The following is a 25,821-nucleotide window of genomic DNA, read 5'->3' on the forward strand; positions in this document are numbered from 1 at the left end:
ATGACTGTTAAAATATAAATGTATGTAAAATATAATATATATAATATATATATATATATATATATATATATATATATATATATATATATATATATTTATGTCCACCTTTTGTTTTACAGTTGTCGTGTGCGGGGGGGGGAGGTTCACCCTGTTTTCGAAATTTGGGATGGGGGGGGGTCACCCTGTTTTCAAATTTGCAATAGGGGGGTTAGCCACTTTTTTCGTCGGCAAAATATAATCCACCGCCCCCCCCCAGGCTGAAGAAACTGACCAGTCCCTTAGCTATGTAAATTGTGACCTCCCCCAATTTCCTCTGCCCCACCCCTTGTAAAAACTGAAGGCTCCCTTATCACAACAGATAGACGAAGGAATAAACTTCAGCAGACTCTCGCAAAGATAGATGGTTGTTAACAAGTATTAAACTACCGCGTACGTCCGATAAATGTCAAGCGACCAGTTCACTAGTCTGTCAGGTCTTTCGACGTCGAACTGTGGTGCGAGTCACGCCTTTGTACAGGTAACTGCAGTACTGAGTGCATCTACGCACAGACAGTAAAATAACAGAGAACTGGGTATTTCACCTCTCAACTGTCATCTGGGAAGTACGCCCTCGTACGATCAATTAGTGGAGGTGTGATTTTTTGACCAAACGAACCAAGAAACCGCGGAAAACAAAATGGCTGAATTGTCAATCACAAAACCTGACAGCAATAACTAAAACCAACGATTCTCTTCCACCGGGAAACAAAATATCCAAAAATATGTCTTATGGGAATATCAGGGACCCAAAGAATCCGACAAACCTATTGAGAAGCTTGGTATGTCATGTTACCAAGAGGAAAGAAGGTAAGTTCCGTCCACCTTGTAAACGCTCAGACATGTTTTGGCAAGATGAACGCACACTATTCACTGAACCAAATGGGAGAAAATCTCCCGATCAGGAGAAATCTCAATGTATTTTTATTCAATTTCTTTTTATGAAAAAATCAGATGTGTAAGTTTGAAAATTTTAATGTTTGCATTCCTGGACACAACTGACTTGAGAGTACAACCGGTCAGCCCCAAATAGAGTTATCTTGATTGATCCATGCATGGACGTAAACATTTTTAGCTGCAAAATTGTAGCGCTACGGTGAGGCGGTCAGTGATTTTTGGTTTTTGCGACTTCGCTCACCAGTAGCGCTACAAGGCCGATGGCCCTGGGGAGTATCATATAAGCGCGTCGTACTCGACCAGGCGTTTTGATGTGGAATGCAACATATTTACTGCATTTGGTCGTACCGATTTATCACTACTGAAGACTAAACAGTATACTGCACTAACTTTGTCATTTATGGGGTTTGGAATTTGTTCAAACACGACGATCGCGTTCTGAAAACATTGAGCGTGGGGCGTCGGTGTTTGTGGGAGCCGCCATTACCGGAAGTTGGTAATGACAGCTCCCAGAAATGTTTCGGAACGCGATCGTCGTATTTGAACAAATTTCAAACCCCATAAATGACAAAGTTAGTGCAGTATACTGTTTAGTCTTCAGTAGTGATAAATCGGTACGACCAAATGCAGTAAATATGTTGCATTCCACATCAACACGCCTGGTCGAGTGGGGTGCGCTTATATGATACTCCCCAGGGCCATCGGCCTTGTAGCGCTACTGGTGAGCGAAGTCGCAAAAACAAAAAAATCACGACCGCCTCACTGTAGCGCTACAATTTTGCAGCTAGGACGTAAACATTTTTACGTCCATTATGATTATCTGACTGAAATACTGTTCATGTAAGAGACAAGTTATTGTGTGCTTTGCACAGAATATATCACAACTGTTGAATACATTTTAAAATATACAAAGTAAACAAAGATGATTTTTTTTCAGAACAATAGTCGACCCGCCCTCAAAATTGCTAATGAACGTGCAGCATCAGGTGCACGCAACGCGCAAACATCTATTGAAGTGAACAGATTTATTCTGTCAAAGAATACATATCGCAGGATACAGTCTCCTGATCGGGAGTTCCATTTCTTCAATTTGATCTTACGTGCTTCGCAGAAGTACACAGCATGACCTTTCTTTTGAAAACAAACTCATGTAGAACTCGTCGGTTGACTAGCATACTGTAATTTACAAAGATATGATTCTCGATTGATGTATTCGGTGGTGATCTCAAACAGTGATTTCAAATGTCATGTATTACATGAACACATAATATTGCATATAAATGTTAAGTTTAATGGACTCCAGCATCTACGGTACCTGACAAATGTCCATACTGTACAGTTATATGTATGTATGCAAAAACAGTATTTTATGGGGTCATGCCATAGGCAGTAGAGAGGGCCCGTCTACTGTCTATGGTCATGCTAAATGAATGAAAGATAATGTGTAGGAGTGGCTAAAGAGGCTCTGCTGGCTATGAACCTTCTTCACAACAAATGTGAGAGTCCTACTGAAAAGTAAAGGTGTCATGCTTCACCATTCTTCTGATGGTCCAAGGTTGGCCATCAATTTCTAAATTAGACCATTCAAAATAAGAAACTGAAGGGCTTTTGGACGTGTGACAATTACTTATTTTATACCCTGATAAATGTATACAAACGTTAATTAATTTATTTATTTATTTATATTTTTTTTTCCTTTTAGATGAAGTTGGACCATACTTTCAACATGCACTCAGAGTTGTTGGAAGGTAAATCGGACGTACATTCTTTGCATTTTCTATTTGATTTTGAGAAAATTCAATGATGTTACATATACAATGTCAGGATGACAGCCCTCATGTTATATATATGTCAGCATGGCAACTCATTTTGTCATGTTATATATATGATGTCAGCATAACAACCCCCCATAATGAATGATATCAGCATGACAAGAACAGTGTGTCAACTAGCAGCCTTAAACTCATCTATGTGGCAATCCATGCCCATCCATGTGACTGTTCCAAGTTCTAGGGTTCCAAGCAAGCATGTTATCAGTGGTCAGCTTGAACTGGCACTTGATACCAGCACTAAAAAAGTAGTAGGCCACTGACAAGCACCAGTTGTGCAACTCTGTGAATGCCTGTGACAGTTTTTTCATTAGACGTGGCAGTCCTCAGTCCCTGGTTCTCGCATTAGAGCATGTTGGTATTACCGTTGACATAATGTTAGTCCCATGTTCTTGGTTAATAAAGGTTGTGTGTAGCTACATGTAATCAATTTAATTAGAGATAAAGATGATACAAATGTGCCCAATAATGAAATTCACAAATTTGCTCGAGCAGATGACAAATGAAAATTCAATGAAAATTGCTGATACAATTTAAGATGTAAACTATAGTATAGGATGTGATTTTGCGTATCTTCAGGTAGAGGGATAATAGCCAGTAAGTTCACCAATTCAGTGAGGGAGTCAAGGTTTCCATGTTGATATAATAATTGAACAAACACCAGTACGTATTCTTTGTGTGGCAGATGTTTAATCAAAAACGTCCATGAATGTTGATTGGCAGAAAAAAATGTCAGAATTTTGCCAAACATAAGTCTTTCTGTGAATATTATTAGCAAGCTGTTTTGTCAACATGTCCACTCAAAATTTCATTGAACTTATACCAAGTGAAGAATAGAAAGTTTTGCTTCTGAATAGCCTAGGTTATCAATTTATTCATTTCTTAGTCTGTTTATTGGAAAGGTTTCTACTAAAATAAGAGCAGCTGCTGTTCGTAGTTTTAATTCAGACTCTCACATTATCTAGGGTGAAATAATCAGTCAAAGACGTAGAAAAAAAGTAAATGACATTTCCAGGAGTTATGAAAGTTTTCATGACGGCTGTTTTGTCCTTTTGATGTGTCAGTCATATTATATAATATTATTTTTAAGTCGGAAATCACTGTCTGTGTTGTGAATGTTGTGAACGAAGGAAATAAACTTCCTGTAGGCTTGAAAAACAAACTGACAATATATTATGAATATTATTGATCGATCATGAACATTAATTAGGCATGACCACCTGTCCAGGAAGTCTGGTAAAAATCCCATTGTTGTCATATGTTCCATTGAAATGTAGTTGCATTTGGATAGGGAAAAGATAAATTTGGCACAAGTCAATGGCCTGACAATATAACTGTAAAATATGCCAATGTCAACTATTAGAGCTTTTCCTTCATTTGGTGAATTTTTCTGTAAACATACAGAAAATCTGTCCATTCTTCCATTCTTATATGATCTTTTACTTGAATATTTGTAGTCAATTGGCTCCTTCTGTGGAGAAAGATGAATTTCAAATAGCAGAAAGAATCAAGAAGAAATGTAAGTAGTACACACATTTGCATTAGTTAAGGACACAATGATGATATCACATACATTGTAGGACATGTGTTCAGTACTTATTATACAAATCATGTAAGTTAAATGTAAATTAGATGTATAAAAAAGTATTGTCTGTGGATTTCTGAAAATTCAATGGCTAAACAAAACAACCACTGATATTCAAATGCTGATTTTGAGTGGAGATTTTGTGAGTGTGTATTTTTCAAGTGTATGATATTTGTTACAAAATGCAAATAATGAACACTGAAGTGTCTGATGTATGCTTACAGTGTACCTTGATGCACAGACTATTTAGCAATGTTATTATCACTGTGTAATGTTGACCAAATAAAATCTACCAAGTATAATTGTACCTGACATGTATACTTGTCCCAGCATCCATCCATGTTGTATTCTCAAAACACTGACCACCAAGGTTGCCGTAGCCAGTATAATAAGGAACAAATAGGATTTCAAAATATACATTTCACTGTGCAAACATAGGCCATGTTTTGTTTTATATTTGTTTGTTGTTGATTTTCTCACAGTGGTCAAACAAGGACGTCAAAAAGATGCTGCTGTATTTTCAGAGTTGCACAGAAAGCTTCAATCACAGGTGAGCTACCATACTGTTCTCTTCACGCATACTCACAGAGGTTTTCTGTGTCAATTCATTTCACTGTACGTAAGTGTCTCAAGTAACTAGCTTGTCATTCGCTGATTAGAGTGTAATACTTTAATAAGTTGAAGTCAGACTTTCTTCATAGTAATATGTGTTGATGTGGCATTTACAGATTGTCTCATTAAGCTAGATGTTGTCCTTATCTGAGGAATTACTATGATAAATCTTTTATATATTATGCCTACATTCACTCTGGAATACAGTTCTTTTCACGCCAGAACTTTACTATAGTCAGGGGTGTAGAAAAGGTTGGTTGCAGATGGCAAAAATAAATCTATAGGTGCTTATAAGGGGTGTGAGCATGCACAGTTTGTGCAAAATGTCTTGATTTTTTTACTGAAACTAAATTTACACAGCCGGTAAATTTTTCAGTAATTTTGTGTTTGGCGGCTGCCGGCTATTTTCTACATTCCTGATAGTGTTCTCATCCTCTTGATGTTCTTATCTCTTTTGGTTTACAGGCAGTGCTGAAAAACAGATGGGCTGTACTGTACCTGCTCCATGAGCTAAGTGCAGATCCAAAAAAACGCAGCAAGGTAAATGATATGAAATTCAAAAGTACATGTAAAAACCAGTTTTGCCACAGTGAAATTTGTCATCCTTATTCACATTCTTAAAAATACTGACTGCAGTGTCTCTGTGTAGGAGAGTATGAACTGTCATTCTAAAGTCATTTTACCCTGGTTACCTGATAATTTAAGCTGACAGTACAGTAACTACACAGCTTCTCAGACAATGTACCAATGACCCACAACCCTAACAAAACACATTAGAAATAGTTTAGGGTCGACTGCAACATCCATTAGAACTTAAACAGCAAATTCACTTTACACAAGTAATTTAAAGTTTTACTCCTCCAGTTTGAAATTTTACTTGTCCTCAATGTCATTCAAGTGTTAATGTTCGGTACTTGAAATATGTGGTATCTTTGGAGGACAATTAATTCACCCGAAGTTTATGGACATACAATTATTTTGAAACTTTGTTACCAGACTTCTGAGTACATGGCAATATCAGTGCAATGTATCAGCATGGTGAGGGAGTGTTAGAAAGCCATGTTATGTTTTTGATACCTCCAATGTTAAATTAATACCTGATAGCTATGTTGAACTCTGATTTGGTTTGTTGAAAAGATGTCAAATTGATGTGCAATGCTTTGTGTATTCAAGGCAACATGGAGAAAAGTTTGTCGTCAGTTTAAATGGTTTAAATTCTCAACAGGCATCTGATGGAGTTGCAATTTTTGGTTCTGGTCTGCCTGTGTTGGCTCATTCCACTCCACAAGGTGCTGGCGATCAATATTCATCATCAAGGTTGTATGGTTCAACGACCTTGTCTGCCCAGAGCAGCGGTATTGGCAGTGGTGTCAGCAGTATAAGTGGACCAACGCCAACACCAATGTCATTATTGCCAAGGTATGTATCATGTAACTTTAACCCTTTTCCAGCCAGGCATGTCATCTTCCAGGCATGTCATCATCCATTTGCCAAGTTAGGAAAAACCAGTATTTAGCAGAAACTCACATGTATTTTCATCCATTTTGCATGTGTATTATGGTGGGTCAATCCAGTAAAAATCCATACAGTAAAAATCCTGTTTACAGTATAAATATTTTCAGGGTCTTCAAACATTCAAGTCCTTGTTAAAGTGCATGGGACACATGCCTCAGTGCTAGAGGACATGTTGTACCTCCCTGGTTTTACCAACTTGACCTGATAGTGACAATGGAACTTTATAGGATAATAGTCAACTGCTGGTAGGGTTTGAACAACTAACATTTCAAAACAAATCTGAACTATGATAGAGTTTCACAAATATAATATAGTTCCATGATATAGCTACATTTATGGTGTGAATTTGTTCATGCTAATTAAAATTGAGCTTAACCTCCTTCCAACTAAACTAAAATTCATTCCTTGTACTCTGATATTTTAATTGTCCATTGACCCTGAGAAATAGAAACGTTCCCAAGTGGTATTGCCAGTTGCAGTTTTCCGTTTATCAAGCTTGGTCAGAATGTTTGTGTATGAGACAATATAGTCTGTCAATAATACAAAGACCTCTGAATGACGGATTTCGTGTTTATATTTCAGTTATGCACCAACACCTGGGATTACACCAGCCAATCAGATTGGCAGCAGACTTGTGAATTCACTGGCCAGCAGTCGCCAAATGGACCTACCCGTTGCTAGGACGGCCAGTAACCAGGGTGATAGCAGAGTCAGAGTCCCTGGCAACAGGGATGATGACAACTGTAAGTAAACATGACAATGGTATTTCTCTGTCATGTCATACCATGCACCAGTTTCTTAGAAACATTACTATACATGTATATGTAGCCATGTACCTTTTGTTATGTCAATTGTGCTTGAAAACCTGAATATTTTTGTCATGTATTACATATAATAAGCAGTTGCATTTCCTCTTGTCATCTGTGTACCCCACAATTTATTCTACATTTACAAATGTGTTCTATAGCAACATTGACACGCTACAGCTGTACCTTGTGTAACTAAAAGCTGTCTTTACACCAGTAAATTTTACATTTATTTGTTTTGTTATAGTGTTAACTGAAGAAAATGTCAGAATTTCACACAATGACTCCAACAGCATATATGGAGGGCACTTTCCATAGATTGTCATCTAACTAATCACCAGAATAATGGATAGTTGACTGAAAGTACTTTAGATTTTTTTCATGAATTTGCAAGTTCAGAAAATTCACGCTTGCACACTGTGGAAAAACTGTATGCTCTTTCAGCATCAGTTTGAATGTTCAATTCATGTGTATACATCCTTCAACAGTATCATTTGAGATGTCAGAGCCGGTGTTGTTACGTGATGTCATCTATGCATTACAAGGTATCAATGGACGTCTGTTGAAACAAGACAGCAGTGGGCAGGGTTTTACCTTGGATCCCAATGTAAGTGCCAAATAGTATGAATTGCATTCATTGTGGTAGAGCAACACTCACTCCTATTGCATCACAGAAGAGGAGCTATTTGATGGTGGAATGTTCTGGTTATCTTTGCAAATGGTATCATAGATATGGTTCATGGATCATGATGATTCTATTTTTTTTGCACTGATCAAAGATTCTAACGACAATGCTCACAACAGAAATTCAAAAGGAGTAACTTGAAAGCATGGAAGTATTTAAAGGGACAAAGTCGGCCATTTTTCATGAATTTTGTTTGATACAAGATACTACTTATATTGTTTGACATGTTGAAAGATAATGAATGAGTGACCATGCATATATTCGACCCCGGTTTTAGACACGATAAACGAAACCATCGCGACAATGAAATGGTCATGACCATTAATTCATTTACGCGATGGTTTTCTTTGATTGTGTCTAAAACCGGGGTCGAATATATTCATGGTCATCCATTCATTCAGTATCTTTCGACATGTCAAACAATATAAGTAGTATATCACATCAAACAAAATTCATGAAAAATGGCCGACTTTGTCCCTTTAATTTATATCATTCACCAGATGTAATTTCAAATGTGTTCATGTTGTCAAAATATCTGTCTTTTTATTTGTTTCAAATTAAGCTTCTTAACTAGTTGTTTCTTCCACATCAAAATTAATCACCAAATTACTGGGCCATTCAATCTGAATAATGCATTGATGTAATCGCTACACTGATGTAATTCATTAACACATGGTAGAAATGTATATTACATACATCTTCATTTGCAGGTTGGTGTCATGAGACCGTATCGGGATCTTGTCAGGAAGATCAGTGAACTTGGCTGGCTTTACATGAAAGTCAGGAAGTATGTTGATGACAGAAGTACCGACAGAGCTTTCGGACTTGTAGGACAGGTGAGAATTTCATGTCATGCAGTAATGAGAATATTTTCAGGAAAGGATGTCAGGTTCATATGTCATAAATGTTGAGTAAATACATACTCATGTATACTGCATGTTGCAGACACTGTTGAAAGAAAAATGTTAGATAGACTTTCTAACTTGCTTATTTTGATCAAAATAACTTGCTTATTTGATCTGTCTGCTGAAAATAATTTTTTCCCAGTTTATTTAAAGTGAATAAAGCCCTGGTCAATATCAGCAGACTGGTACAGATCCTATATTTCACATTTGATTATGCCTATAAGCAGTATAGTAGTATGAAAATTGTTCTTTTTGCATCAAGTGTACTTCCTTACACTGGCTCTCTCATTCTCCACTACAGAGTCTGTGTGCGGCATTACAACAGGAACTGACTGAGTATTATAAACTTATCGCTGTGCTTGAATCACAGGTAAAAATATTTCAAAGTGCATACAATGTATCTCATTAGTAGAAACTGTACGTATCTAGTATATACATGTAAATGTTCAACAACAAAAAAAAATCAAATTTTTACAATTTTTCTCAATTTTTTTCAATTCTTTTAAAATATGCTACTTATGATAACTCATTCTGAGGTCTGCAGAGTAACACAAGTTTTCACAGTCTTCTTTCCGAGAAAATCACAAATTTAATTTTTTCCCTCAGGAATACCCTAAGGGTGACTGCCATTTAAAATTTCACATGTCAGTAAATTTTGGGTAATTTATCCCTCTTGTACCAAAATTTGCATTTTGAGCCCAGAGTTTATTCTTGATTGTGAAACAAAATGGCCTTTTAAATATACCCTGAGGAAATTATAAGCTCATTTTCGAGGAACATACTGCCTTGTGGTAGAACATTTTAGCTAGATTAGAGTTTTGTTGTAAAGTACAACTCAAGACAAGTAATTCTTTCATTACAGTTACAACAAGAACAAGATCTTGGTGTGAGTGTTAATGGAGGTAATTCCATGACACTTAGGAAACTTGTTGTATGGACCTATGATCCAATGGTTAGAATGAAAGCACTGGCTTCTCTAGTAGATGCTTGCAAAGGTCAGTGTGCAATCCTCACCTCACCCACAGTTTCTCGGCGCAGAGGCCAAGCTTTGCCAATAAAGATGAATGAGATTATACCCAACTTTGGGTCGACTCAGTTTACACGCATTGTTGCAAATTGTTTCACAAACTGGTCTTCAAAGAAAAGTTAATGTCATATACATGTACATGTAAGATGTGAACTCTGAACTGTGTGTACGGTCAGTTGTAGTTAGTCTTCCCCTGTTGCATGCCACTGACAGTACAGAAATTTTAAAACCAACTCACCTCATTAAGTGAAAATCCCTTATTAATCTCCAAGTAAGCCGGAGGTTTTTCTCCTATAAATTGTTTAAAACTAAGAATTCCACTAATGTCAGCAAAGTGATGAGTAAATATACAGATATTATGAAAGTGGCAGTAGTCATGCAGTGATGAAAGAAATATGGATTGAATTTCCACATGAAAAGTTACATACCGTTTGTACAGCATTCATGTGAAAAATTGGTACACCAACATTGAACCCTATGGTGTATCACAAAGCTACCAAACCTAGGAGGGCTATTTGTATCTGTATATCAAATAATTTTCACATTGTTTTGTATGTTTGTTTGATCCAAGGCAAGAAAGGCGGCGCCTTAGCTACGTCTATTCACTCACACATGTGGACTGGTGATCCAGTGGTTAGAGCATTGGTCAGAAACATTCTGAAAGTTGTATCACATCCCATCTGTAGTATCCTGTATCATTGGATCTATGAAGGAGAATTAGAAGACACATACCATGAGGTGAGTCAGTGAAGTCTCATAGAGTGGTGTTATTCAAGCAATAATATTTTTTTTCTATGACCAATACATGAACTGGTACATTTTGAGGAATTTAGTATTCAAAACCAAAGACTTACAACACGAAGAGAGCAATTTTTGCTGAAAGATAAGTGACAGTGGCAATGCAGCATGTAAGGCCAAAAAAAGAAAAAGAAATGTTTCTGGTCAGCGCGCGTCACTTGAACAACAGCGCGTCACCCTGTTTTTCGCTGGTTTGTGGCCAGCGGCCATGGCAAACTACGTACTGATTACTATGACACCAAACCAAAACGGCTGAAGAGAAAGAGAAAATTCTTTGGAACACATGATCAGTGACTGCATGAACAGTTTAAATGTTACTATATTGATAGAACTATAAAACTGACCCTCCTCCCTCCCTGGAGGAGGAAAAAAAAAAAAAAAAAAAAAAATTCGCGTCGCCGCGCCATTTTTAAAGAAAGGCCTGACTAGAAACATTTCTTTTTTTTTTCTTGGCCTAATTTAGTATACATGGTTGGTCAATACTGAGTGTTTAATCAAATTAAAAGATGTTTTACCAATGAAAATGCCAGGATGTGATGGTGTCATGAAATGGCCTAGTTCCTTACCAGTTCCTCATGCACACATGTACTTTGCCAACTAAAACGACTACAAGACTAGCGTATCCTGCTTATTTCAAAAAAACAAGAAAAGACTTTTAGAATGTTACCCTGAGAGGATGGTATTACCTGCTATTCAAAATCTGTACTCTATCAATGAAATGCTTGTTCTGATAGTGAATTGTGTTCTGCAATGTAGTTTTTTTCTCTCTGTAAATCATAATACTACCATGTGAGTTTTCATCATCTTACAGTTCTTTGTGGCCGCTGATCCCACCGTCAAGAAGGACAGACTATGGCATGACAAGTACACACTGAGGAAATCTATGTTACCATTATACATTACATTGGATCAAGCAAGGAAGGTAAGAACTTACAGTTATCAAAAATGCTATTCATAACCACCGTGGCATTCAGGGATTGGGTCTGGTGAAAAGTGAATCCAAATTATCAACAATATTGAATGAGTATTTGATGAGTATATTTCATGCATTTCTAGAAGGATGACAATATTGTCAATGACTCTGAAATAAATGCATTAGAGTCACCTTCCATATGTCTTTCTGCAAGCTGTGAAAGTCTTATACAGTAGTTACGTTTACATGTACATCTTCAAAAGTCTCATACAGAACACTTTGTTGCATGGCAAACTGTTAAAGCCCCAATAGCTGCAAATTTTAAGCATTATTTTCATAATTTTATTTTTAAAACCAAACTTGGTTCATGTAAATGTGCTAACTGCAGGAAATGTATAGAGTATTACTGCTCGCTGATTAGGACCAGGCCCACGTGTTTTAACAGGTCAAATAATAAACGGGTGCAGCACTCATAAAAAGGCGCCCCGATGGAAAAGTGCAAAAACGCAGTATTTCCTGTACATACAGATTGTAATCATAAAGGAAACAAGCATGATGCCATTTACTTGAATATACAGCACATGATGGTCAACATTTTGTTGTTGTAATTTTTATTTTCTCTGTCACATGATTAGTTTTTGAAAATGGCAGGAAATCTAAAATGATGTTAAAACGTTTGAATTTACATGCCACTTTTGACAATTATGACAGTGTTGTACACGTTTTCAGTCTTTAATGGATTTTATTTCAAGAAAACTTGGAAAACTGAGGATATTTTGACGTCGGTTTATTACACATTGGCAGCTATTGGCGCTTTAATGTAAAAAATACTTTGCCACTTCAGGTTTTACATGTAATAGCATGACCATGTATACCATACAATGCAAACAAAATCAGTGACAGCCATTATTCTTTGTGACCTTCAGATCCTTTTGATTGGCAAATCTATCAACTTTGTCCGTCAAGTTTGTCAAGACAGAACTCCCATTAGAGGTAGAACTATCACCAAGACATCAGATTTGACTCCTGAACAAGGTGAGTGCAAGAAAACAAACAAGTTGTGTAGGCTGAATTCCCGCTGTGGTTACACAATTCAATACCAGTTGACTAATAAACTTAATTTTTGTTAGCAATGATGTTATCACAATGTTATCAATATGCAGTTTGTAGTTTCATATGTCGTACAGAGGCACTGATTCTCTCCCATTTGCCTTCTGACTATGGAAACAATACACTATCAAAGATCAACCAGCTGTTCAGAATTTCTTGAATGCAGTGTCAATGGAACACCATAGCACAATCATAATATGGCTCAGCTTTACTCATTTTCTATCGTCAACTGTGATAGGAATGCTAGTGCAAGTTCCAGAATGTTTTGAACTTCAACTACAGGTCGACTAGGATTATTATTGACAAACAGATATGAAGAAACCAGTTATTGAAACGAATAACCAAACGTAAACATAATGGCAGGGTGAAAAGGACATACTTTTGACGTGGTACACCTACTGATGTACATGTCTTCTGCCATCATAGCATTTTCTATCACTTGAATAATTTACTATCAGGAGTGTGCCTCTTGAAGGCCAGACAGGAAGATAAATTTAGAGAGATGTTTAGCTTAGGATGTCTTTATAATGCAGTAGTTGTTTCCACCACATTCAACAGCTGAGATGCTATTTAACCAGGAAATGGACAGCACATTCCAGGAAATTATCACTTCAGTATACAAGGATACCAGCAAACATCTACTAGATATTCTCTTCAACAAATACAAATTCCTGGAGCACCTGAAGGTGAGGCACGCTAAAAACCATTTCAGGGGTGTTTTTTTTGCTACTTAGTGTGTAATTTTGTAGCCCTAAGGCTAACTTTGGTAGTCTGTGGATGCAGAGCTGTTTACCGGTACAACCATACCCATTGCCAGCTTTTTACCATTTCTTACACATGGCCCCACTGATGAATTTTTTGGTTACACAATTTAATCCCAATTCTGTACAGTTTGCTAGACTGATTCAACTCACCATCGATGAATGCGTTATCTAAAGAAAACTGATGTGTCTTGAATTTTAGAGGACGGAAATACAAAAGTCAGTATAATCATTAGTACAATATAATATGTCATACATGTATGCTTTACACTAAAATTTTGATCATGTTATTGTTCCCTTTTGTTAAAATCTCAACTTAACCAAGATCTGATACAGTAATTGCACAAATTGAATTTGTTTCTATGTCCATTCAAAACCTTTCAGGCCATGAGACGGTATCTGCTACTTGGACAAGGTGACTTCATAAGACATTTGATGGATCTCTTAGAGTAAGTGAATGGCTGAGTTACCATATAACTTTGTTTGTGAATCAGGATCATGCTTGAATATCATTTAAACTTTTGACTGCCATGGTTTGTCCCACTTACAATTTTCTAGGGTTAAATGGAACTTGTTTACTGGAAAAATGGAGGATACAATGTAGGGGTATTGAAAGGCTGGAAGGACCATTGCATAATATCAGTTTGGATTAAAAAATAGCAGTTTGAACCAGTGCTGTCTTAATGTGCAAAAATGGTGTTATATTTTAGTGTTAAAACATTTCCAGCAGTGATAGATTACTTGCTGGTTGAATTGTTAATGTGGGTCATGATTTTTAACAAACATTAACACATGCTGCAGTTTTGTGAGGGAGGGCCCCAACCCAAGTGGTCATACGTCAAGTAAGTATGGGGACACAATATACTCAGAATTCAACCACTTTTTTCAAACAATCAATGTTTTGTGTGGTTAAAATTTGTTCTGAAGTATTCTACATGTTTTGTTTTGGTACACAGCACATGCACATGTATCTAGCACAAGTCAGATAGAAATACCGGTATATCACCTCTCCCAGTGTACTGATTATCATCAAGCATAAGTGTGTTGATTGAATTTAGTCTAGAAATGAAATCACATCACACTTTATCAGTCTACTTCATGTGGTAAAATGGAAAAATATATTTTCTGTTAATTTCTTTTCAGGGATGACCTATCAAAGTCAGCTACAGTTTTATATTTACATAATTTGACCGGTGTTTTAGAGACAGCCATACGGGGTACCAATGCTCAGTTTGATGATCCAGAGATCTTGAAACGGCTTGATGTCCGTTTGTTGGAGGTAAGTAACCATTTCCTACTAGTATTTAACCCATTTTCTTCCAGTTGGGAGGGTGTAGGGGGATTCACGTACACAGCTCACAATTACCAAACTCAGTTTAATCTGAAAGGATGCTCCATTATTATGAACTTGCAAATCAGACTTACTTCCTAAAATTTCCATTGGATGTGACATTACATCCATTCAATGCTCATTAACAGTCTGAATGTGGATGTTTTAGTTTTGAAGTTTCAAAAGTATGCAGATTTTGCACTCTGCTGTCTGACATGTTAGGGGAAGGCTCCATTAACTTTGATGGTACCTGAAACCCGAGTTGCTGCCTACCAACTCGGGTGACAAACAGAAGACTTTTAATCCCCAAGGTGTTAATTTTCCATTGTTGCGATTATCTTATCGAGCTGGTGCTATGATAGGAACGTCAGGGCTGTAACGACTCACTCAATACCACGGGCACACACATATGCTTGCACATGGAACTATGTTGACAGGAAAAAGTGAACTGCCCTTTTTCAATGCAAGTAATCTAGTTAATTCTTTAATTTAGGCTCTAAACTAAGTTTTAGAAATATGGTGAAACAAAATATCGTTCTTCGTTCATTTTCATTCAAGTTCCTATTTCGGACGCTTCACTTCAGTAACGCGCATTGATCATATATGCAAATGTCATCAGAACAGCATGGAACGTTCTTTCCATGTGGCGAGATTTTTCTTGCACTTGCAAACAACGTAACGAGTGAGTAGGCTAAGGACACCAAGAGCTGCGCGTATCCTGTGACATGTCGTACAGAGAATTGCTAGCCGGATCCGTCCGTAAACAGTATGGCCACTCGTACATATTGTAAGAAAGGAGAAATAGTAGAGGCAGTTAACGAGGCCGGTCGTCGGACGGCACAATTTTCAGTGATTTAATTCACGGTATTAATTTCACGATAAAACGAATTCGCGAGCTTACCATTGGTTTTTTGGTGATGTTGAATATAATTGAAAAAGATAGCTAAATTCCAGTGTTCATGTTTGATAAAATTCCAATTGACGACACCCAACGTCAACCTGTACGACACCGTATGTGTACAACACACCTGCAGTCGATTATTCGATTGTGACACAGTAAGCTTACACATAATGCAATACGGTCGACCCGCAGTCCCTCTATCCATGCATTTCTGCAGTTGTCTTTCCTATTCTGCTCAGTTAATACACATGATTTCACAGAATATTACACAAAAAACATATTTTATCATATTTGGAGGCACTGAATACTAGCATTGCAAGAGATAGCTGTGGGTCCATAGCTGTGGTGTTTTCGGACGGGATTCCTGCCTTTTACGGGCTGGTTTTGACTTTTTACGATTTAACCCCGCCACCACAGCTATGGGAAAATGCATAGAAAAGCGTCCATGTTACCCCGACAGCACCCTTGTCGCAACTTTGTTCGGCGATATTTCGAAAAGTTTCCATCCAAATTACAAATTGCCAACACTCATCGACAACTTGGTTATTAGGGACTCACCACGACCATAAATTCGTTTAAAATTCACTGAAATATTGCCGTTTTGCTAGCTTCAACCGACATGACTACCCGGAGACCGCCATTTTGCTGGCGTAAAACTGTTGTTCGAGGCTCTCTGCAGAACGTCACTACAGTGACGTAGCGGTGACCTCTCAACTTATAGAAAACAAACTGAGTATTTCATCGTGTGATATCGATGACCATCGTTTGTCCTATGGACATTGCCAGTCTCACATAACTGAAATCAAACTTTAACTTGGGAAAAAAATAGTTCAGTCCTGGGATCTGTGATTGTTTATGCGGCGCGGATGCCGGCTGTAATCTCTCAGTTTGTTTTTATAAGTTGAGAGGTCACCGCTACGTCACTGTAGTGACGTTCTGCAGAGAGCCTCGAACAACAGTTGTACGCCAGCAAAATGGCGGTCTCCGGGTAGTCATGTCGGTTGAAGCTAGAAAAAAGGCGATATTTCAGTGAATTTTAAGCAGATTTCTGGTCCTGGTGAGTCCCTAATAACCAAGTTGTCGATGAGTATTGGCAATTTGTAATTTGGATGGAAACTTTTCGAAATATCGCCGAACAAAGTTGCGACAAGGGTGCTGTCGGGCGTAACATGGACGCTTTTCTATGCATTTTCCCATAGCTGTGGTGGCGGGGTTAAAATCGTAAAAAGTCAAACCAGCCCGTAAAAGGCAGGAATCCCTCCGAAAACCCACAGCTATGGACCCACAGCTATGCAAGAGAAAGCGACGACAAATTTTCCGGTTTGATTCCAGCCGTTGCTTGTGCTACGTCAACACACTCGCAGTGATCAACCCCAGAAATTATCGCACACTATCATCATTTACGACAGGAGAAGGATCACGAAAAACAAACACCGGTTTCAAGATATGATGATTTCTGTCTTCGTGTCGTAGATAGACGCAGAGAACACTTAATAGAGCCAAAAACAGCGAAAATTCGAGAAAAGCGTACACACAATCGGGGACTGTGGCATGCAGGACAAACCCAACTACGCATTATCACGTGACTGCCCCTCGTATCGCGGTTTGGCTGTGCGGTCCAGGTGATTGACACCTTTTACAATAGGTGTTTCCAGACCGGTGGATAGAGGGACTGTGGTCGACCTGAAATTTGACACTGTGATCGACGTAGCGTTTCAAAAGTACGAAAAATGAGACCAAGTAATTGTTTGTTTATTTAGATTTGATCTAAAACCTCCCAAAACCAACAGACAAAGTCCTACTCTTACGCAGAAAATCAACGTTTTCAAGCGTAGACTCCCGCGTAGACTTTCCCTTCCGCTTAAACCACGGCCCCTCCACAAAACGCGATGTAGATCTATGATCGACTATGGATGGATTGACGTGGCGTTTCAAAAGTGTGTAAAATGAGACTCAGTAACTTTTGGTTGCTTTACATTTGATCAAAAACCTACCCATCAGACAAGGCCCAACTCTTACGAGGAAACAAAAGCTCTGGAGCGTCGACTTTCTCTTCCGCGTTTGAGACTTTCTTCTCTTTCGCGTTTGAGAGAAAGAAACATCGGCTTTATTCGGAAATGGCCGGCTATTGGTGGGCGTAACGTTAGTCCAATGGTAAGCTGCACCCGATTTGAACGTCGGAATAATTCGGGATGTAGTCGGGAAAGCAAGGATGACCTCGAGAGCGTTCGTACTACAGGCTGATACTAGATAGCAACAAGTTCACCGCGTAAATTGCTAGATTACATATAGCCACATAGGCACTTCTGAAATGTTATCTCCGGCTTGCAAGACAACAAATATCAAAATATTATTATCAAAACCAGAATTTCGGGGCTAGAGAGCGAAACATTGCTGAAAAGTAGCCGGCAAAAATACGGAAGTAGCCAGTCAATTTGGCCGGCATCCGGCTAAAAATGAACACGCGGATTCAAACAGAGAGGCTTGTTGCGATGGACAAGTAGCCTTTGGCTTTTGACCAGAAAAATAAGTGAGTGTTCATTGATAATTCAAAGACTGGATCCGTTGACACCAAAGTTTGCTCGTGACTTTCATTGCATTGCATGCACCTTTCCGCAATGTGAGTCTGAACTGAAATTGAAAGAGTACATTTTAGTAAAAGTCCTGTTTTGTTGTGCTGAAGTCCTGTTTTGTTGTGCTGATTTTCGCTACCGTACTTTCTTTTATAGGGGTATAAACATTCATACAAAAATAGCTTTTCGTATGCAAAATCAGCGTACGTTAATTAACTGCTAGTATTGTTTAAACAGCAATTTATTTGAAAAGGATTCTATAGTACACTCGTTTTTGTAAACTCTTCATGCAATTTTATGAACTAAATGATGACCTCAAAGTAACAGCAAGTGCTGGACGGCACTGTTAACGCTGGTCGGAAATCATGAGTGCCGGGCAAGAGCCGTCACGGCGTGGGCCATGCTAAAAGTAGTTCCGGCAGTGCTAATGTTTTGTTTACACTAAAAGATAATCTGTTCGCATATGTTGACATAGAGATTAATCCTCTGATAACCAACTCGGGTTACTCGGGTACGTCCAAGTTAATGGAGCGTTCCCCTCATGATGTTTTGAGATGTCATGTGGTCAAATGAGATATGCCATAAAATTCAATGAGCTTAGGAATTTATCATATATCTTTGAAGTAAAATGTATTATGCTAAATGTTCCATGGATAGGAAAGACCAGCGGAGACTGTGTAGAGTTCTAATCAGTTTGTAATTACAGAGCAATGTGATTTTATTCACAACCGTCATGTAGCTTGAATCAATTCAGTAGAATGAATGCAGTAGTTAGTGGATGAAATTTGATACTTGATACAGGATACAGACAAAGTCAAATAAAGGCATCTATTGATATTGATAGCATACACTAGTATTTGATAGTGTTAATTTTTATGGGGTTTTCCCACTACCATCACCCATTCCAGGTGTCACCAGGTGACTGTGGCTGGGATGTGTTCAGTTTGGACTACCATGTTGATGGTCCAATCAGCACCGTCTTCACTCAGCAGTGTCTACTCATGTACCTACGTGAGTTTAACTTCCTATGGAGAGCCAAGCGTATGGAGTACATCCTGGCTAATATCTGGAGAGTTCAGATGGACAGTGCCAAGAAATTGAATACAATTACAGGTACACCGTTTGCCTTTCTTTATTCATGGCCAATCACAATTATTTAGAAAATGTTTGATGCATTCTAAAGCCTCACATGAATTACATGTGGTCATTATTTCAGATCAAGTACACAAAGGGTGAAATGTTTTCTCTTTGAAGATAAATTATTAACAACCGCAGAGATTCATTATATATTTTTAGGCAATGTTTTTCATGACCTACCAGTGTTTGTAAAACTTGTGCTTATCTTGATCTGCAAATACATATGCTGTGAATTTTTTATAAAATATCAGAATGGACAGCGTAGCCATCATTGGAAACTCTACCAGACACATTGAAAAAAGCTGAAGCTCTTAGCTCTGAACAGTACAGAGACCAACCTTTGTGGTCCACAACTGGTGCAGACATCCATTACAGCTATAGTAATTCTAATATTTGATGATATTTTCCATGTTTCAACTACAGTACATTTGCATACCAATACTTATGACAGCAATGTGAAATAACGGTACCTGTATATAGATATGGCATAAAAATGTATGGCATGTGTCACATGCATTGTTTTGTTGAAAACTAAATACAAGTCTGAACCTGAATTCATTTATTGACACAACAATGCTGAACATTCATATGCAGTCAATGTTGATAAGCTAAGCACAGGATATTTCAACATGCTTTGGGAAGTACTTATAGAAACTGATTCAGAAGCAGACACATGCCACAAAAACTTGAAAAAAACTATACAAAAGCGATAGTTACTGGGCCTTTACTACAAAGTGGTCAAATTCCATGCCCGGTGTATGTATGAAAGTTACTGATGCATCATTGTGTAATTATGTCTATCACACAGAGATTGTACCAGTATTACATCAGTGTCACGTCATAGCTGCTGAGATGGTACATTTTGTACATCAAATGCAGTACTACATTACATTTGAGGTAAGAAATCTTTACCATACTCACTCATTTGATATCTGAGTTTAACTTGTCATTTTAGCTTTATAATCCTGTCACTCTTATCTTTGTGTCCTTCAATTGTACCTGTACCACATAACAATGATAGGGTAGTGTACCCTGTTGGAGTATGTAGTTATTTGATAACCAACCAAACGGGCTTTTCCAGTATTTTTGCCAGTAAAATGTAGTGTACTGCAATTGAATTTTCCACTGTCTGGGTTTGGTAGAGTACCATTGTTTTTAAGTTTTAGTTGGACCTGCTAAACAACAACATATAATGAAGATAAAAATACACATTTTATCCATTTAACCTAAATTCTAACCTTGACTTTTCTGTTATCTATTTCATGTATTTTACAAAATGTGCTGCTACTCTATGACTTATTAAAACTCAACATGGAGCTTGTTTTGATGTCTGTCCTTTATGTCCAGTATTTCTAATTGGTTTCTTGGTTCTGCTTGACAGGTGTTAGAATGTGCCTGGGATGAGCTGTGGAAGACAGTGACCAAGGCTGAAGATTTAGATCATATCATTGCCGCTCATGAAGTCTTCCTTGATACCATTATCAGCAGATCATTGCTTGGTGATGAATCAAAGGTCAGTGGTGGGGGTCATGTCAAATCAAGTCAAGGAGGTGTTTCCAACATGATGAACCACAACTTGTATCATTGCTTATCAAATCATTATTCCAAAGATTGAAACTCATAAAATAATCACAGGTGAAATTCAGGTTAAATCAGCTGAAATCAGCTAATCAAAGATTGCATTCCATATGTAGAGTTGGAAAGGATACAGGATCATGTTGGATTTCATGTCTTGTAGTCAGGAGATTGGCACTTCTACTTGATATAGATGTCAACTACATTAAGTCAGTAAAAAGTGACAAGTCATGAGGCTGATCTACCCTTTTAAGCTTAGCAGTTAAAAAGTCTTAAATGAAAACTCCCTCTAGTATAATATGGAGCAATTATTCAATGTCCCTCAGTTCCATGCATTTGATAAAGGAGATTCATAGAATCCTATCCATGTGACATGTGTTTCCCAATTCCATTACAGACATTACTCACTCAGCTGAGAGCCATTTTTGATCTGATCATCAAATTCCAACACACTCAGGAAAGTTTTTACCAGGCAGCTCTGGATGAACTTGACTGTCGACTCATGGTACAGAGACAAATACAATTGAGGACAGAAGAGGTATGCACACTGGTGGTAGTGAATAGTTCACCCTTGGTATGATGTGAAATTCAAGTGTGTGTGTGTGTGTTATATGAATTCAAAATTAGCCAAATACCACCTACTGCCATGTACTGCTTTATACTAAGAGGAAGCAGAGAGACAGGTTATTACTTAAATATGTGAAATGATTTATTTTGAAACTATTCTGTTAAATGAGTGAGAACAAACCAACTTGAAAACATTGAAACGCTCACTCCCCCATACTTGGCTGATCCAAATGGTCTTGAATGCTACAAACAGCCGTAAGTTTACAAAGAAATTGTGTTTATGTGCCATATGCCTTTTCAGAGATGTACAGTCTATTTCTTTCATTCCAAGTCAATACCAGAGTGTTCAAGTTTGTGGTTCAGGCCTAATCAACAATTACTTTCAGAAACAGAAATTAAAAGTGTAATAAAATTACAGAATGTTTACAACAAGGAGTATTGTTAGCAAGCAACAAAAAACTGTTTTCTGATTAGTTTATTGTTTTCACTTGACTAGGGTGAGTGGGGTGGCAGTACTGCTGATGACAGAGAAGATAGGCAGAGAAGGCACAAGTTCAGTGAGAATGTTGTCAAGTCCAACCGAGCACAGTTGAAGGTTTTAGCTCAGACATACCAGGTAAGGAATCAGATCTCCATACGACAGTTGTCAGTTGTAATGCTTGAAAAAATATTGGCGCCAGACAGAATTCATCACAAGGATCATGGTTTGACGTGAATGTCACTGCCAAAGGAATGGCATTCAGCATTAGTGGTGCCATGACTTGTACGAACATTGCTCAGATATGTAGAGAAGAGCTGTCCGGGTAGTTTAATTCAAGGCATTTAAGAAATTTGTTCATACCCTTTTCCTGCCAGACAGTATCACTTCCCCATCTGCTAAGTAAGTAAAAAGCAGCATTGATCAAAAACCATACATATTTTTACCCACTTGGTTTGGTATGTCATAGCTGTGTTAGTCTGAATAAATCCTGTTTATACCGGTAGTATCTATATTTTTAGAGCCTTCAAATGTTCAATATTTTGTTAAAATGCACCATATGGGGCATGTTGTGCTTCACCAGTTAAAACAACTTGACCTGACGGTGAAATATGAACTTGACACGATACAGGTTATTAATGCGGTTATTGTGTTCCTTTTGCAGGACATGGTTCAGAATTTCCTCATCTTACTTGCTAAGCACTCCGATGAGTCTCTTCAGCTGTTAGGTGTACGTCTTGATTTCAATGAATACTACAAGGCTAAAGAACCACAGATCAGGTCACCTATGACCTACGGTCAAAGTTCACGCAAGACTTTCAGAGACTAGGATGACCAACAGTATGGGTTAGCATTTGAAGTAAAGATTTTAAGATGATTTGTATCGTGATCTGTCAGAAGGACGTTACTTATTGAGAAAGTCCTTGGTGAAAACACCTCAATTTATTTGTATTAGTTTACAATAGTGAACACCATGAATACATTAGTGAGTGTCAGAGTGCAGAGTACCGAGTACCTTGGGTATGTGACATAATCATGCACAAACAAAGGCACAGACAAATCCACTTTGTTTCAAATGTGAATCGAACTTATAATCACAAATCCATACCAGAAAACTAAGCTGTTGTGTAATCAAAATATGTATTTTTGCACTTTCAATACCTGAACTTTTCATTGCCCTTGAAGTTTTTACAGCATACTTGGCTTTTATATCTACATTCCATGTCATTTATCTGATCTACTCTCACCGACTGAAAGTGTGATGATTTTCCTATATTCATAGCTCTTGTATGTACAGTGAGTGCGTCTTATTTATTTTTGCACGTTTTCAACTTTTTTAATATGGATTGCTTTTACACATCAATGCCACAGTGTTCAACCAATATATAGCCAATATATCACTATAACCCTTGCTCAAAGTTTGTGTAAACGTTTCAAAAACTCTACTGATTAGGTTATAGGTGACCATACCTTTAGTGAGAGTTGGACACTTGAAATGTATGGAGACTGACAATTGACTGACCCAGTTCCGGGTTTTGGAAAACAACAACATGATGTTTGGATTACTTTTCATAGTCTATTATACATCTAGTGGAACAGAACCCACATTGTTATTGGTGTGTAATTACCAGAAACTGTAAATGAGTGACAGTACCAGTGATTTACAGTCACTGGTAGACAATGATAAATCCAATGGTACAGACCATGTGATGTAGTTCCTCTAGTTCATTGTAGAAATATTTACGGAGGACATTCTTTACCATAAAAAGTTTCTATTTTAATACTCCAAACTGTGTTCTGCTGATACATGTACGTGTTTGTTGTTTCTTTTCAGAGTCACTATCTGCTTCCTATCTTCATACTTCACATTAGACCCTGTATATTTGTGTTCTGTCTGACAGATGTATGTGCATGTGTATCACTTTATAAAAGTTGAACTTTTGTGTATAATAAAGGAAAGTCCAATCCTAGGTTCAAATGCAATTAAATATTACAATAGAGCTAAGTTAGCAATAATCTCTAAAACAAAAGTTGTTGACTCTATTCATGTGAGAGGTTGATATGATTTCTAAATTGGACTTTCACTAACTTGCAGATATCCTTTCTACCACAGAATATTTTCGTAATTGTTTTTGCGACAGCAAATTATTTCAATATTAAAAATTCATAATTACTGCCAATAAATTTACAAGTTGATCACATACACCTAATGAATAGGCAGTGTATAGTTTTTGATGAGACTTATTGTTTCAGCATTGTATGGGATAAGAATATAAAGTAATGTAAGATAATGCTATATTTTTGGGAGAAAATTTCTACACTGGAGATTGTGCTGTCTTTTGGAAAAAATAAATAATGAATTGGAATTTGACTTGTTCTTAGTATCTATGTCTGGTATGGTGTGTGATGTTCAACTGCATTTGGAATGATTATCCATGTGGTTGCAACTTTTTTGACTAATTTTGTCCCATGTCCTTCTAATACCTAGTACATCCACATATGCACAAATAGATCAATGCTGACAGTTTAAACATTGTAGTACAAAACAAAATTTGCCTCTTCTTTATAGATGCTCTCCATGCATTTTCCTTTCAGGGCTGATAGTCCAGACTGGAGTTTAAATTTAATCAAAAGCCCATAACCTGCAGTTTTTGATACAAAAAGCAATCATTCTACCATTGGTATACCATAAGTGTAGATTTCACCCTAGAAAATCGCAGTTTCCCTTATTAGCTCACATTTGGTTATACCAATGTGAGTTTATCGTATAGGCTGAAGTCGATGGCGTCTGTATGTATGTATGTATGTATGTATGTATTTATGTATGTACGTACAGTATGTCCGTCAACATCAAAAACGCGCAAACCGCTGCACGTTTCAGCTTCGTATTTGGTGTGTGGATGCATCCTGGGCTATAGATGGGATTTTGTTCAAATGAAGTCTGCATTGCCAAAATTATGCAAATGAGCTTACAAAATGTGAAAATGTTAAAGAATTAATAACTCAAGAACCGCTTTTTTTATTGCTTTGAAAATTTGTGTGCAAGTACTTTAGGTGAACCTTATAAAGTTTCGTGAATATTGTGAAGATATCCTTAATTTTGTATTTTTGCTGAATTTTTTTGTGATTTTTCTCATTTTCAGTAAAAATTCTTCTTCTCTGAAACCGCCAGCCCAATCGCTCTCAAATTTGGGTTGTCTCTTTGCAAGGGTGTTACTCTTCTAATTTGTTGAAATTATGACAAATTACAAATTACAAATTACTATTTTTGAGCAATTTTGTCATTTTTGGTCACAAAGTCTTAAACAGTATTTCCTTTTTAAAACCCCTGGACAGACAGCTTTCATATTTGGTACACAGACGTACAGAGATGACAATAGTTAGAAATGTGGAAATTGTCCTTAAATATAAAAATTTGTATTTTTAAAACTACACTGTCATTTTATTGTCAAGAAACTTTATCTCAAAATTATTTGTTTGATAGCTTTGTAATTTGGTATAATGTCCCGAAAGATGTTAATAGATAAATTTTCTGCTCAAAGTGTTGGGAAACCCCCAAATTTGTATATTTTAGGTAATTTTCTCAGTTGGTGACCTTAAATGACCTAGACCAACCCAGATATAATGTGAGACAATTTTGAAGGCTGTGAACATAATTTCGTCATATTTGGTATCAATTTGTAGGAAAATTTGATCCATAAAACAAAGCTGAGGTGATTTTTTTCATTTTGGACCAATTTTTGTAACTTTTCTATGTAAGACATACAAGAACTGATGAGAA

General features: G+C 37.3%; 1 protein-coding gene across 1 annotated transcript; it reads left to right on the forward strand.

Moving 5' to 3' along the window:
• The first annotated feature begins 625 nt into the window (after nt 1-625).
• LOC139147291 (gamma-tubulin complex component 3 homolog) lies at nt 626-24,406 on the forward strand. Its single transcript, XM_070718323.1, has 23 exons — nt 626-846; nt 2,636-2,681; nt 4,220-4,281; nt 4,830-4,897; nt 5,425-5,499; nt 6,185-6,378; nt 7,057-7,217; nt 7,769-7,887; nt 8,676-8,801; nt 9,172-9,240; nt 9,733-9,865; nt 10,469-10,635; nt 11,507-11,617; nt 12,535-12,643; nt 13,277-13,404; nt 13,864-13,928; nt 14,623-14,758; nt 19,192-19,396; nt 20,229-20,317; nt 20,802-20,933; nt 21,393-21,533; nt 22,059-22,178; nt 22,705-24,406. Exons 1-23 carry the CDS (start codon nt 762-764, stop codon nt 22,867-22,869), a joined length of 2,706 nt encoding a protein of 901 aa, XP_070574424.1. The 5' UTR covers nt 626-761; the 3' UTR covers nt 22,870-24,406.
• Nucleotides 24,407-25,821: the final 1,415 nt, after the last annotated feature.

Source organism: Ptychodera flava, chromosome 13 (genome assembly GCF_041260155.1).
Source record: "Ptychodera flava strain L36383 chromosome 13, AS_Pfla_20210202, whole genome shotgun sequence".
Taxonomy (NCBI): Eukaryota; Metazoa; Hemichordata; class Enteropneusta; family Ptychoderidae; genus Ptychodera; species Ptychodera flava.

Coding starts and splice junctions, on each gene's coding strand:
- LOC139147291 (XM_070718323.1), top strand. CDS start 762: ATGTCTTATGGGAATATCAGGGACCCAAAGAATCCGACAAACCTATTG. Junction 4,898..5,424: donor ACAGAAAGCTTCAATCACAG/GTGAGCTACCAT, acceptor TTTGGTTTACAG/GCAGTGCTGAAAAACAGATG. Junction 22,179..22,704: donor TTTTAGCTCAGACATACCAG/GTAAGGAATCAG, acceptor TTCCTTTTGCAG/GACATGGTTCAGAATTTCCT.